Source organism: Fukomys damarensis, unplaced genomic scaffold (genome assembly GCF_012274545.1).
Source record: "Fukomys damarensis isolate Sample0158 unplaced genomic scaffold, DMR_v1.0_HiC HiC_scaffold_29, whole genome shotgun sequence".
NCBI lineage: Eukaryota > Metazoa > Chordata > Mammalia > Rodentia > Bathyergidae > Fukomys > Fukomys damarensis.
In genome coordinates this window covers 9,104,361-9,118,368 of record NW_022900941.1, presented here as the reverse complement: position 1 = coordinate 9,118,368, position 14,008 = coordinate 9,104,361, and the positions used below count along the sequence as shown (strand labels likewise).

Here is a 14,008-nt window from a genome sequence, read left to right as displayed (position 1 = left end):
ACATTGGCTTACAGAGCAATAGGAGTTTATCATTTTTGAAGTCTTTTATTAACTTAGAAACCATTACAGTATACCAGATGGAAATTACTTTTTTTTTAGGGGATGGGGACCAGGGATCGAACTCAGGACCCTGTACTTGCAGGGCAGGCAAGGTGCCACTGAGCTAAGTCCCCAGCCCAGAAATCACATTTTTTATGTGATTGAAGAAACTAGGATTTCAAGTATTTTAATATCTTTTATAATAGATAACCTAAAAATGAATCATTCCCAATTTAAATTATGTTTTTCTTTCTGTCTGATAAACTTTTAGCTAATGACTATTGCACTAACAAAATTTTTCTTCACCTATAATTAATCTAGACTTTCCAGATAAGAATGAAGCTCAAATAAAAACATATCTGACCAGTCCATAGATTTAGCGCAGTGGCGTCACCACCTGCCTTTCAAGTGCAAGGTCCAGAGCTCGATTCTTGGTACCACAAAAAAAAAGTATATGACAAAAGGCGGATAAAATATAAAGGAATTTCCTTTACTGATAGTGGGTACAATAAGAGAAGCTCATAGCTGTCCTACACACATGTCACCCCCTCTTTTCTACTAGCTGTAATATTCATAAAGTGATGTGAGAGGATGCCTCTTTCTGCTACAACGCATTACATTTCTCCTATTAGTTCCCAGTCTACCTCACTTCAGGGATCCCAAAGACATTTATAAAAATTTTGGAACTAAATTAGTATGTAGAAGTTCGACACTGCTCATGCACAGAGGGAATTATGAATTGTAATTATAAACATCTGTCATCTGCCTCACTACAGAAGTAGAGATAAAGCAAATAACAGGAATGAGCATAATAACTCAGTAAAATAATCAGGACAAATATCTCTATTCTGTTTTCAGAGTTTCAAGTAGCTAAGATCACACATTTTATAAGCAGCAGAGGAACAACTTGGCTTTTAAACTAGTGCTTTTTTCTACTAATGACTTTACCTTATTGGATTTGTGGAATCAATACTGATAGTAAATTTGAGTAGTTGTGTCTTTGCCATAGGACATTCACTTTCTTGGAAGATCCTGCCCCATGATTTTTTTCTTCATCAGGCCTGTCATCCTTCATACTTGACTGTCTTGTGTTTCACTGTTGTCTTCCCAGAACACACTGCCCATATTTCTATTTGTTATTTCTTTTAATAATTGGCTTTGGGGATGGGGATTTAGCTCAGTGGTTCAGTGGCCTGCCTTGCAAGCGCAAGGACCCGAGTTCAATCCCCGGTACCAAAAAAATAAAATAAAATAATAATAATAATTGGCTTTGAGTCAGTAAAGTATAGGCAGTCCTCATTTGCACAGTAGTATAAGACTGTAAAAGTGACCATGCAAGATGAAGCTGTGCATGTTCTTGATTATCAGTTACAAAACTATAGCTATTCTCACAACAAAAAGGTATAAACAAATGAAAAATCGTAAAACATTTATTTAGTGTCCTGTAATTCAGAACATCAGAAACATTGAGAAATAATATGTTTAATTTCTTTTTGAAAACTTGTCACCAGTAGTTTGAATGGTACTTGCCTCCTTTTCATAAAACTTAACAGTGCAGAGTGGACATCTTTTCTTGCCTTGACAAATTCATTATGATCCTCTGTAAGTTTGGATACACTTACAAATTGTTGTTCTTTGAATTTTTTTTGTAGTATGAAAATAACTCCAAGAATTTGCTTATCTAAAGTCTCTCAAAGAGCAGTAGTGTCAACGATCCCATGGTCTTGTATTTCTTCTCTAACTCCACTTAACCATGTTTTGTTTCTTTTCTGTACTATTCTCTTCCTCAGTGGCCACTCTGTAAGGCAGGTAAGACAAGGATAGGCTGATTGGGGCTGGCATTTTTGATCTCTAATTTTCAAGGATGATTATTTTCTGACAAGGTCTTATTTTAGCAGCAAAATTTGTACTTCATGCAGTGACTCACAGTTAATTACCATGGTAATTAAAATGTGAACTATGTTGTTGGGACTTGTGCTACATAAGCCACGGTACCTGAAATTTGTACATATGTAATCATTTGTAATTGAAATGTGTACGTATGAAATCATCAGTGTTACTTGGGTCTTTAGGTATATAATACGTCATCAGGAAGTTGTTGAGTAAGGAAGGAAAAAATAGTATCTTTATGAGAAAACTAGATTTTTGCCTTTTAAAGTAGAGGAATGAATGAATAGATGCTTTGCTGTGTGTAGTTTTAGTTCTGCTATAGAATATATAAAAATGAACTCCTGTCCTTTACTGTCAGAAAGCCTCATACAAATCTGAAATGTTATCTGCATTCTATTCCAGGCTGACCTCTGTGTCCCTCGACTGAATGAAGGGGACCAAGTTGTACTGATCAATGGCTGGGATATTGCAGAACATACCCACGATCAAGTTGTCCTTTTTATCAAAGCTAGCTGTGAGAGACATTCTGGGGAACTTGTGCTTCTAGTTCGACCTAATGGTAAGTTCTTTATGTACATTTAATATTTGTCATATATATTACTGTTTTATTGGACACAGCAGCCAGAGTGGGCTTTTTAAAAGCATGTTGTGTCACTTTCTTGCTCAAAGATAGTATCTTCCATTTATTCTTGGAGAAAAATCCAAATTCCTTTTTTTTGTTTTTGTTTTTTTGAGACAGGGTCTCACTATGTAGTTGAGACTGACCTGGAGCTCACTATGTAGCCCAGGCTGGTCTCGAACTCACAGCGATCCTCCTACCTCAGCCTCCCGAGTGCTGGAATGCCAGCACAGGTGTGTGCCACCACACCCAAATTCTTGACACCTGTATTTCCCACACAGCCTTGCTCATTCCCTTCTCTTGTACACTGGTTTCCTTACTGTTCCTTAAATATTCCAATCTAATCTACTTTAGGGTCTTTATACTCAACAAACTCTTCTTGATTTTTCTTTGTTTTATACCCTTAATTCAGATCTCTGTTAAAATGCCATCCTCAGAAAGGCTTTCTCTGTTTATATTGTCATAGCTAAATTTTGTCTGAGCATAGCTAAAGTGGCCTCCCTCTTTTGCAGTTGTTTTAGTAGCATGTAATAAATACATACTGGATAAACGAATAAAGTTTGAATTTTGTTTTACTTACAGAAAACTCTGTAATACACTATAGGTAAAACAGGTTTGTTTGTTTGTTTTTTTATTTTTATATTTTCAGTTTATGTTGCCCACTGCCTAACCATGTCATCTCCTTGTCCGGATATCTGGCTTGTTAATTTCTAATCATGGAGCCCTAGGTTTGGCGAAACATTAAACACCATAAGCTCCAGCTCCTTTGCCCATTGCATGACTTTCCTCTACAGCCACATGAAAAGATCCCAATGAAGTAGAGTACTCAGTGGCCCCTGGAGCAAAGCGTCCTGCCTTTGGAGAGCTTGGACCGTGAAGTGAACGGAAAGTCACATTGTTCCTAATTCTATCACTTTGTGCTCTGCAGAATAAGTTTAATCCTCCAGTTTTTCAACAGTAGCTAATTTTACTAGACACACTTCCCTCTTTCTCTAAAGTCTTCAGCTGGTGTTCAGAAGACATTGTTCATTGTTTTCAAGTTTCCTGAATGGCCAGGGATTTAGCTCAGAGGTTTCGCCACCTGTCCCACAAGCACAAGTTTGATCCCCGGTACCGGAAAAAAAAAAAAGATAACCTCAAGTTCCCTGAACACTTTTACCAGTCTCCTTTAAGAAAAAAGTCCCAATACGATAGCAGTATACTTAGTTGTATAGTTTTTTCTGGATGGTTTACTGTTAGTCATAGTTATAGCCACTATAATATTTGGCTAAAGTCGTGTTACCGCTTGTTGAATCTATACCACAAAAAAGTAAAATGTAGTTAGAATTCTGCTTAGTTAGAATTCTGCTTATTGTTCATCATACCCAACTCTGCAAAATTTTACAAGAAAGTTAATTTTTATTAAAAAAACAAACTGGGCATGGTAGCAAGTCTGTAATTCCAGCTACATGGGAGGTAAAGGCAGGAAGATTGAAAGTTTGAAGCCAGCCTGAGCAACTTAGTGATACCATGTTTTTAAAATTTAAAAAGGTAAGGGATACTAGGAATGTAGCTCAGTGGTAAAGTACCTCTGGGGTTCATTTCCCCAAGAACAACAACAACAAAATTTCTTTTTATCTCTTGGCTAAAAACTGGCATTTTCATTTTTATCAACGTTATGTTTTTCTCCCTTAATGGCCTAGAGTTTGCTTTTTAGTAAGATTAAAAAGACTTCACCAAAACATTCTATTTTGTTTTTTTTTAAAGGAACTTGATACTGAGGTGATTCACTCATTGCTAGGCATTTTTATTTTAATCACATAAAGCTTATTAAATTCTATATCAAGAAAAACATTCTCTCAATTTTATTTATCTGTCTCTTACAATGGGTCCTAGAGACCTTAAAATATGAATAACAATAGGTAACAGTGTCTTAAAAGCTTTCTGTATACTCAGTCCCTTTTTTGTATTCACATTTAATCTTCATACCAGACAGTGTGATAGAAAAATTCTCCTCATTTAAGTTGAAGACACTTTGGCACATGTGTTTAGTTATCTGCTCATAGATTGATAAATGGTTTGGAGCCAGAATATTAACAAGTCTATATGATGTCAAAGGTTTAGTATTTTTGCAGTTTCACATTGCCTCACTTATGCTTTTTTTTTAAATTGAGTTTATTGGTACATTTTAGGTATACAGTACAGTTACATTCAATATTGGGATCTTGTACCTTTACATGACAGGTCTTGGTTCTCATTTTTTTCTCTTGTCCCTGCCCTCCCCATTTACAAACACTTTATTTCCATTTTCTCATTTTCTCATTACCTTTTCCCTACCTTTCCCACTTTCCCTTTTAGCCCTTTTCTTCCTATTTCACATTGTCAATTATCTCATTAGGATCTTATGTACTATTATAATTTTTCATATTGAGGATATACTCCTAAGTGAAATAAATAAGTCACACATGTGTAAATACTGAACAGTTTCTCTGATGTGAAAAACATGCTTTGAATTAGGAGATGAACCCATGTAGGGCCTACTTCTTGCAGAATATACTTTTTCTTTTTAAAGTGCTGAGGATCAAACTCGGGGCCTCCCACATGCTAGGCAAAAGAACTGCCACTGAGCTGTATTCCCACCATGCAAAAGATCTTTCTAACATTGTTTCGTAGTTAAAATCTGGACCAGGACCTCTATTCATTTTCAGTGTGGGTCTGTCATATCTATTTTTACTTAAAGTATCTTATAATCAAAATTTTAAATTGTAATTGCCAAGAATATACTTTTGCTTTTCTGGACTTTATTCCTTTCTCATTTCTTCTTAGGCAAAATATACTCGTACCTTTTTGTCTTTTATTCTTTATTTCAGTAATTTTTCTCAAAAATACATGTATAACTGAGGAGCAACCAGACCTCTAGACAAGGGTAAAAGAGGCTTCTGTCTTGGCTCCATATTTTAGAAGGCCCTGCTCTACCCTTTGTTCTGCTATGCTTCTTCCTAGAATTAAGATTTTATAGGACCTAGTAGACATGTTAAACTGTCACTTGTAACCTCTTCTCTATTTTTAAAGCACTTTTTTCAGCCTTTAGTTCTCTGTTCTAATAGCTCTAAGCCTACTTCTAAGGCTTTCAGGGACATTTTCCGGTGGTTCATTTTTTCCAATAATGGATAACATGGTATGTTCCTAGGCCAGCAGGGTTGCTGAGAGGCAACAGTTGGCAGAAGAGGAGCATAGTCAAAGCTTGCATGTGGGTTAGGTTATTCACATGTATATTTACAGGTCTCCATGTTAAAGAATAGAGTTGATAAGAGGAAAAGAAGTAGGGTCGGTTACAGGCCTGCAGAACGAATTTTTGCCTAGAATTCTCATTTGAAATTTAGCCTTTCAGGTTGTTTTATAGAAAGAGAATGGAGCATTTTTTGTTTAGTCCTGCATTCATTTTATTTGTAACTTACATTTAGTGGATATACTTCTATTTGGGGTGCTTCTTAAATGTCATTTCAAGTAACAGACATTTTCAGCATATGGCCAAGAATGCTCTTTTCCCCCACAGATGTATCAAAACACTTCAACCCCACAGCCACTCTGGGTCCCTGTAGAGTAACACCAAACACATAGCTGGTATAATTATTCATAAATGAATTATTTTACTGACAAAGCTAAAGAACATATTTGGTAAGTTCTTATCATAAATTCCATTAAGATTTCTATGTCTTTTTGTTTTGTTAAGCTGTATATGATGTAGTGGAAGAAAAGCTAGAAAATGAGCCAGACTTCCAGTACATTCCTGAGAAAGCCCCACAAGACAGCGTCCATCAAGATGACCATTCTTTGAGGGAATCGATGATCCAGCTAGCTGAGGGGCTAATCACTGGAACAGTTCTGGCACAGTTTGATGTAAGTAATGTCAGTTGTATGGAAAAATACTTTCTAGTTAGCTTCATGGCTTCTTAACTGTGTGATCTATTATCCATTATAATTTATAAACTAAAATGGTGTCCTGAGAAATATTTGACATCAAAAGAGTTCCAAAATCGAGTCATTTAAATTGCTCCCATAATAGTTATAATAGTTATAGTTATATAAATATATGTCTGTTTTAAAATGGAGATAAAGAAATTTTATATATATGTCATCAAAGTACTATTTTTCTATAAATAAGTAGCTGTTTTTATGAAAGCATACTAGGATAGGATACTATTGACTTAAAAATCCTGGGTTAAAGGAAAACAACTTACAGATTTGAAGTTTACACTTTGTCAGATTTAATCTTTCTCTAATTGTTGTCAGTGCACTCTTGAAAATTCTCAGACCACTGTATTGGAAGAATAGAATGCAGCCCAGTGTAGTGATGCATGCCTGTAATCCCATTACTCCTGAGAGGCTGAGGCAGGAGGATTGCAAGCTTGAGCCCAGGCTGGGCAACTTACTGACTTAGCAAGATCCTGTCTCAAAATTAAAAAGGGTTGGCAATATGGCTCACTGCAGAGGCCCTAGGTTCAATCCCCAGTACAGGGAAAGGAGGAAAAAGAAGAAAGGATAGACAGATGTACAAGAATGCTTCTTGAGTGCTGTAACTAGTATTTTGGTTGGTGAGGATACCATGGATTTTGAAATGCTATATTCGGAATGTGTAAACTTAGTTTAATTTAATAAAACTGGAAGATTTTTATTGTGTTTTCAAAATTGCTGTCATGGGCTGGAGATTTAGCTCAGTGGTTCTGCCGCCTGCCTTGAAGGCACAAGGATCTCCAGTACCCCCCCAGATTGCTGTCATATTTGTTGCTCATATTTGTTGTCATTTTTGTTTGTTATAGAGAAGTTATTGCAGTTATAAAACAGGATACATGTTAATTTTTCTTCTAAAAAGTTGTTAGTTCATGTTATTAAAAATTGCAGGTGCCTCTAGTGTAAGCAAAATCGTTTACACTTGTTTTATTGCTTTTCAAAATATGGGATATAACTCACAAGAAAAACTGCAGAACTCAGGCTTGTGATTGTTTCAATGCTCTGTGTATTATTAGTACACCATTGTGTAGTTGAAGTATTCAATGGAAAAAACCTGTTTCCTGTTAGTATACAGAGAAGTCTGTAAAACAAAACAAATTTTTGATGGCTTATTCAACTGATACTTTTTTTTTTAAGCAACTGTATCGGAAGAAACCTGGAATGACAATGTCTTGTGCCAAATTACCTCAGAATATTTCCAAAAATAGATACAGAGATATTTCGCCTTGTAAGTATCTGTCATCTCTGTTAAATTTAACATTTTTAACAAAAACATATTAAAATGTTATTTCTAGGCTGGGGATGGTGGAATGTGTACTTAGCATATACAAGACCCTGGCTCCATCTCCAATACCAAAACCAAAACACCTCATTATTTCTTTGAAATTTTTTCAGATGATGCTACACGGGTCATTTTAAAAGGTAATGAAGACTACATCAATGCAAACTATATAAATGTAAGTGTTTTTTAAAATTCTGTTTTACTGTTTGAAATAAATGGCCAGTATAAATTTTGAGATTAATGCCCCTTTTTTTGAGAGGCTAACCTTAATAGAAAATTTAAATTTCCAGATACTGAAGAATATTACCAAAGTAATGTTTAAGAAACTTGTCTGGGCCGAACATGGTGGCGCACACCTGTAATCCCAGCACTTGGGAGGCTGAGGGAGGAGGATCACTGTGAGTTCGAGACCAGCCTGGGCTACATAGTGAGTTCCAGGTCTGCCTCAACTACATAGTGAGACCCTGTCTCAAAAACCAAAAAAAAAAAGAAAGAAACTTGTTTGGTACTAGTATATAATACACAGGTAGAGCAGTAAAACAGAATAGTCCAGTCCAGAATATTAGAACTTAGATTGATCTGAATATTAGAACTTTGTGTACAGCAGAGGTAGCCTTTTAAATCACAGAGGTAAAATAGGCCATGTGGTTAATGGATTGAGTCAGATATGTACAATATATCATTATAAAAAGAGCCCCCCCACCACTGGGGAGTGGAAGGAAAGGTTCACTATCTTTTTCTTAATTTTGTAGTGTAAAAATTTTGAACCCATATATATATATATATATATATATATATATTCATATATTCATACACACATCATTCAGCTTCAGTAGTTGTTAACTCCTGGCCAGTCTTATTTCATCTTTATCCTCACATCCAGATTGTTTTGAAGCAGATTTATATATCATATTCATCTATAATTATTTCACATGCTCTAGATACTATATTCAAAACATATCAAATGCAAATATAAAAATTAGATTGTGTTGAGCCAGGTGTGGTGGTGCTCACCTATAATTCCAGCAGTTGGGAGGATAAGGCAAGAGAATCACAAGGTCAAGACCAGCCTTGGGCTTCATAGTGAGATCAAGCCATCCTGAGCTAAAAAGCAAAACCCTGTCTTAAAAAAAAAATTTTGTGTGTGTGTGAAAACACTTGAAAGAAGTCTGTGAAAATCAGTTAATATTTCAGAAAAGGGAAGATCTTTCAAAGCTTAGGTATATATCTACACTAAAAAGAAACAATTGATGAATTTGTCAATGTAAATTTTAAAATTTTTTATATGATTAGAAAGTACTGAAATCAAATGACAGAGTCTTAAAAATATTACAAAAAGCTTATTTAGTAATTGTACAAAGAACTCTATAAATGATGTAGCAAAGCAAAGACTGGTTAATATAATGGGCATAAGACATTGAAAAATGGTTCAAAAAAAGGAAATGCAAGCGATATGTTAAATTTTGTGACTATTTTCAAATGTATAAAAGTATAATATAAATAGTCAATCTATAGGGGCCAGGGATTTAGCTCAGTGGTTCTGCCACCTGCCTCACAAGCACAAGGACCTGAGTTTGATCCCCAGTACTAAAAAAAAAAAAAAAAATAGTCCATCTATGAATATGTATCTGTTACCCAGCTTCAAGAGCTATCAACAAATGGCCAATCTTGTTTTATCTAAGCATTACTCTCTAAAGTATTTTTTAAGCCCAAGTGCATACCTTTATTTGTAAATATGGACAATTCTCATTATTTAAAGTAGTTATGGGCTGGGGATTTAGCTCAGTGGTTCTACCGACTGTGTCACAAGCTCAAGGACCTGAGTTCAATCCTTGGTACCAAAAATAAATAAATAAATAAGTTCTGACGCATGAAGTCTTTGCAAATACTGAATTAGTGAATTATTAATTCTAAAACAAATATAGATTCCCTGAAGCCTCTAGTCACAGTATTTTCATCAACTGATCAATACATAAATTTGTTTCTGTTTGAAGACAGCTTCTTTAATATATATTGTTGATTCGTTTTAACATTGAATGTATCCCTAAAGGAAGCTTATCTCTAACACATTTGTACATGAGCCACATCACAGCTTCAACACTGTATTTGTAAGCAAGAAATCACCAACAAAAAACACAAAAATGTGGCGCTACCTACCCTGCAAAAGGCCATTTGTTTTCAGGATGACATTTGAAATCAGAGGCATAGCGTTGCCGCCTTTGTCATCAGTTGGAAATATGCACATCTGGTGGTTCAGATTTTTCAAGGCTCTGAGCATACTTACAAGTGACCAAAAAGCCCTACAACTGTCTTGAGGTTGTATATAAACTTTCACAAGTGGTCAAATTGGCAAATGCAAAATTTGACGAGGATAGACTGCTTTAATATGTTAGTTACTCTAATAAGGGCTTTTTTTTAAAGGCAAAACCATAGTGGCATTATAACACTTAGAAAAATATCAAACAATTTACACTTAATTTACCAAAAAGGAAGATATAAATCAAAATAGCAAGAACTACTGGTTTTTCACCTACGAAACTGAAAGATTAAAATTTGATGGTAATATATTACAGGTCCACATCCTTTATCTGAAACCTTGGGATCAAATATGCTTAGAGTCAGCATTTTTGGGCTTCTAAAAGGTTACTTGGTTCATTATACATATACTGTCATAAGTAACATCTGTAGATTATGGGACAAGTGCCCTGTAACAAGTTTCAATATATGTAGACAATCTACAGCAAACTGTAGATATCCCAACTAAGTGGTACTAATAAAGAATATAAATAATCTGAGGTCAGTGAAGGTCACGTTTTGCTTGGGCCAGGTAAAAAGCATTAAAGTTCAGACATTTGAAAATTTCAGAATTGTAGACAAGCAATTATGTATATATTAAAAAGTATTCATATACATTCTTGGTAGAAGCATAAATTGGTAGAACCTCTTTGGGTAGCAAAATCTTACATATATATTTATTATCGTTATCATTATTATCTGGTATTCTTATTTATTTCTATTGTCTTTACAGATATATTTTTATGTTTGCACAGAATTACTAGGCTTAACAAAAGTATTCAGTTCATCCTTGTTATTGTTAGCAAAGAGAAAAGCACTAAATGTCTTTTAAACAAGTTACAGTGTATTTATCCAGAAAAGCCATTTAAAAGAATGAAATTATATGTATTGATTTGACATAACCTCAGAAAAAATAAGCTGTCAAACATAATAAGATACTATTTTTTAAATAGTTTTACAGAAAAACAAGAAGATATTTTTACATCTACATCTCTGGGCTCTGTGTAGTATATCTCTAAAAGGGTATATTAAAAACTGGGAAAAATGATAGCCCTCCTGGGTATTACCTAGAGGAGGGGATGGGAGGAAAACTTCTTGCTCTCTTCTGATAAATATTCTTTGAATCAACAGTGCATGTATCACTTTTTTATTTTCAACCTCAAATGTAGTAAAATGACTCATCTTCCACAAATACTCATTGTCTTACCTTGTTTTTAAAACTGTGAGTTTAAATATGCTTTAAAGTTGTTTTAAATGCAAAATCCAAGCTCAAACGACAAGTGGCAGAAAATTTACTAATAAGCTACTTACAAGGTAGGTATTTTTTATTTTTTTATTCTGTTTCTGAAACGGTTCTCCATAGAGTTGCTTTTAAAACCATTATATTGTTTTGGAAAATATTCATATTTAAATCCCTCTTTCTACTAATTGAAAAATAATTATGTGTAACTATTGGGTATTGCTATGAAATTTCTTGTACAGATAAAATTGATTGTTTTGCTGATTACAGTTTATTAAGAACAGTCATGTTCAATTTAACAGTAAGTTGGTAGATGGTTTTCATATTCCCAATTATAGTAAAATCATGTATTGCAAAAGATTTTACTTTAATGTCCTTTTCTATTTAGATGGAAATTCCTTCTTCAAGTATTATTAATCAGTACATTGCCTGTCAAGGGCCATTACCACACACTTGCACAGATTTTTGGCAGATGACTTGGGAACAAGGCTCCTCTATGGTTGTAATGTTGACCACACAAGTTGAACGTGGCCGAGTAAGTCCTAGTTGAATCTCACATACTGCTTGGACTTTTTTCAAATTACAGTTGTGTATATAATCAAAATATTCCCATGGATTGATCTTTTGTAACATTTCATCTCTTTGCTTATAGTTTTATGCTATAAATCATCATGGTTTAGTGCATAATAAAACTGTGACTAACACATGATGAATGTGACATAAAACCATTGTTATCGTTTAAAAGGATTAATGTAGCTGGGTTTGGTGGCCCATTCCTATAGTCACTCTGGGAGGCTGACACAGCCTCCAAGATGAAGCCCAGCCTGGGCAATTTAACTTATTGAAATTCTGTCTAAAGAATAAGAATGAATGTGTATCTAATGGGCTTGTGTCTAAATACAGTGATACCTCAGTTCACGAACTCACTCCGTGATTCTGGTTGCAAACCAAACTGGACAAGAATCACATTTCCACATAAGGTCAACATTGAACCTAACCATTGAATTTGATTTTGGTTATCATTCAACTTGGTTTGCAACCAGAATCATGGAAAGAATCAATTTAGTGAACCCAGGTATATATATAGAACTCTTAGAGCTTTACAATAAAATGACAACCAAATTTTAAAAAGGGGAAAAGTCAAAAAGGAGGAGGGAGTATTTGAATAAATATCATTACTGATCAGAGAAATACAAATTAAAATTATAGTGAGATATGACTTCATATCCAGTAGCTTACATAAAAATGACAATAAAAGTGTTGTTCATGAAGTGGAGAAAATGGAAGCTCATATACTGTTTATGGATTTGTAAACAGTACAGTTACTTTGAAAAAGTCTGGCAGTTCCTCAGAAAATTAAACATAGAATTACTGTAATTTTGTGGTTTCATTACTAGATCTACCCAAGAGAACTAATAATATATGTCCACAGAAAAATTTGTTTATGAAGTCAGGCATCATGACACATTGAGGCAGGAAGATTGTGAATTCAAGGGTACTCTGGACTGTATGTCAAATTTGAGGCCAACCTGTACTAGATAGGACTTGTCTCAAATGCAAAATTTTTTTTTGTTCTTCAACATTCATATCAGCATTATTCATCTTAGCCAAAAAGTGAAAATAACTTAAATAAAATCTGATATATTCATAGAGTTCAATATTTTTGGCAATAAAAAGCAACGATATATGCTACAATATGTTAGCTCTAGAAAACATGTTAAGTGAAAAAAATTAGACAGCATATTGTATGATTCCATTAACATGAAATATTTAGAATAGGTAATTCTATAAGGGCAAAGAGCAGAGTAGTGGTTGCCTAGATCTAGGCTGGAGAAAGAAGGATGGATAGGGTATAATACAACAATGGCTATTTATGAATTATAGAGATATTATGGATATAGCAAAAATATTCTAAAAGTGATCGTGGTAATAGTTGCATAATTCTGAATATACTAAAAACAATTAAAACCTTGAAATGAGTGGCTGTATAATCATGAATTGAATGTCATTAATGCTAATAAAATTTGTAAAAACGCGTTAGTAGTATAGCTCAGAGACTCTTGGTTTAATCTCCAGCACTGAAAAGAGTCTTAGAAATTTGTTCAGGAAATTTGCAAATTATGACTAGATTGCTTACTAGTACAAAGGGTAAAAAATTACACAAAAAATAGTAAATAGATTGAGGTGAGGAGTACAGGAAAATTCATTATTGTTAAGCCTATTTGTAAGTTTAAAAGTTCTAAAAAATTGAAACATTTAAAAATTTTAAAAATATATAATTTTGTTTGTTTAATTTTGTTGATACCAGGTTAAATGTCACCAGTACTGGCCAGAATCCACAGGAAGTTCATCCTATGGATGTTACCAAGTCACCTGCCACTCGGAAGAAGGAAACTCTGCTTATATCTTCAGGAAGATGACACTATTAAACCAAGAGGTAAAAAAAGCAAAATATCATTCATTAGAGCTGTTGTGTTCAAGATAGATATAGAAAGTTGAAAATGTTTTTAGTCTGAAATATTTGTCTGCTTCAGTGCAATACTTTGGAATTTATGAATACTATTCCCCTGTGTCATAATGTATTCCATTTCTGCCACTAAATATGAGTAGTCAATGAGAAAGAAATCTGGTAAATAATACTAGTATTTTGCCT

General features: G+C 34.2%; 1 protein-coding gene across 5 annotated transcripts in view; it reads left to right on the top strand.

The window, feature by feature from the left end:
- Ptpn4 (protein tyrosine phosphatase non-receptor type 4) overlaps window positions 1-14,008 on the top strand; it is a 173,142-nt gene that overhangs the window by 141,625 nt on the left and 17,509 nt on the right. For all 5 annotated transcript variants that reach the window (XM_010632287.3, XM_010632288.3, XM_010632285.3 and 2 more), the window contains 6 exons: window positions 2,332-2,488; window positions 6,261-6,427; window positions 7,676-7,766; window positions 7,934-7,995; window positions 11,744-11,890; window positions 13,664-13,792. In XM_010632287.3, coding sequence (XP_010630589.1) covers window positions 2,332-2,488; window positions 6,261-6,427; window positions 7,676-7,766; window positions 7,934-7,995; window positions 11,744-11,890; window positions 13,664-13,792 — 753 coding nt within the window. The remainder of the gene's footprint in view (window positions 1-2,331; window positions 2,489-6,260; window positions 6,428-7,675; window positions 7,767-7,933; window positions 7,996-11,743; window positions 11,891-13,663; window positions 13,793-14,008) is intronic.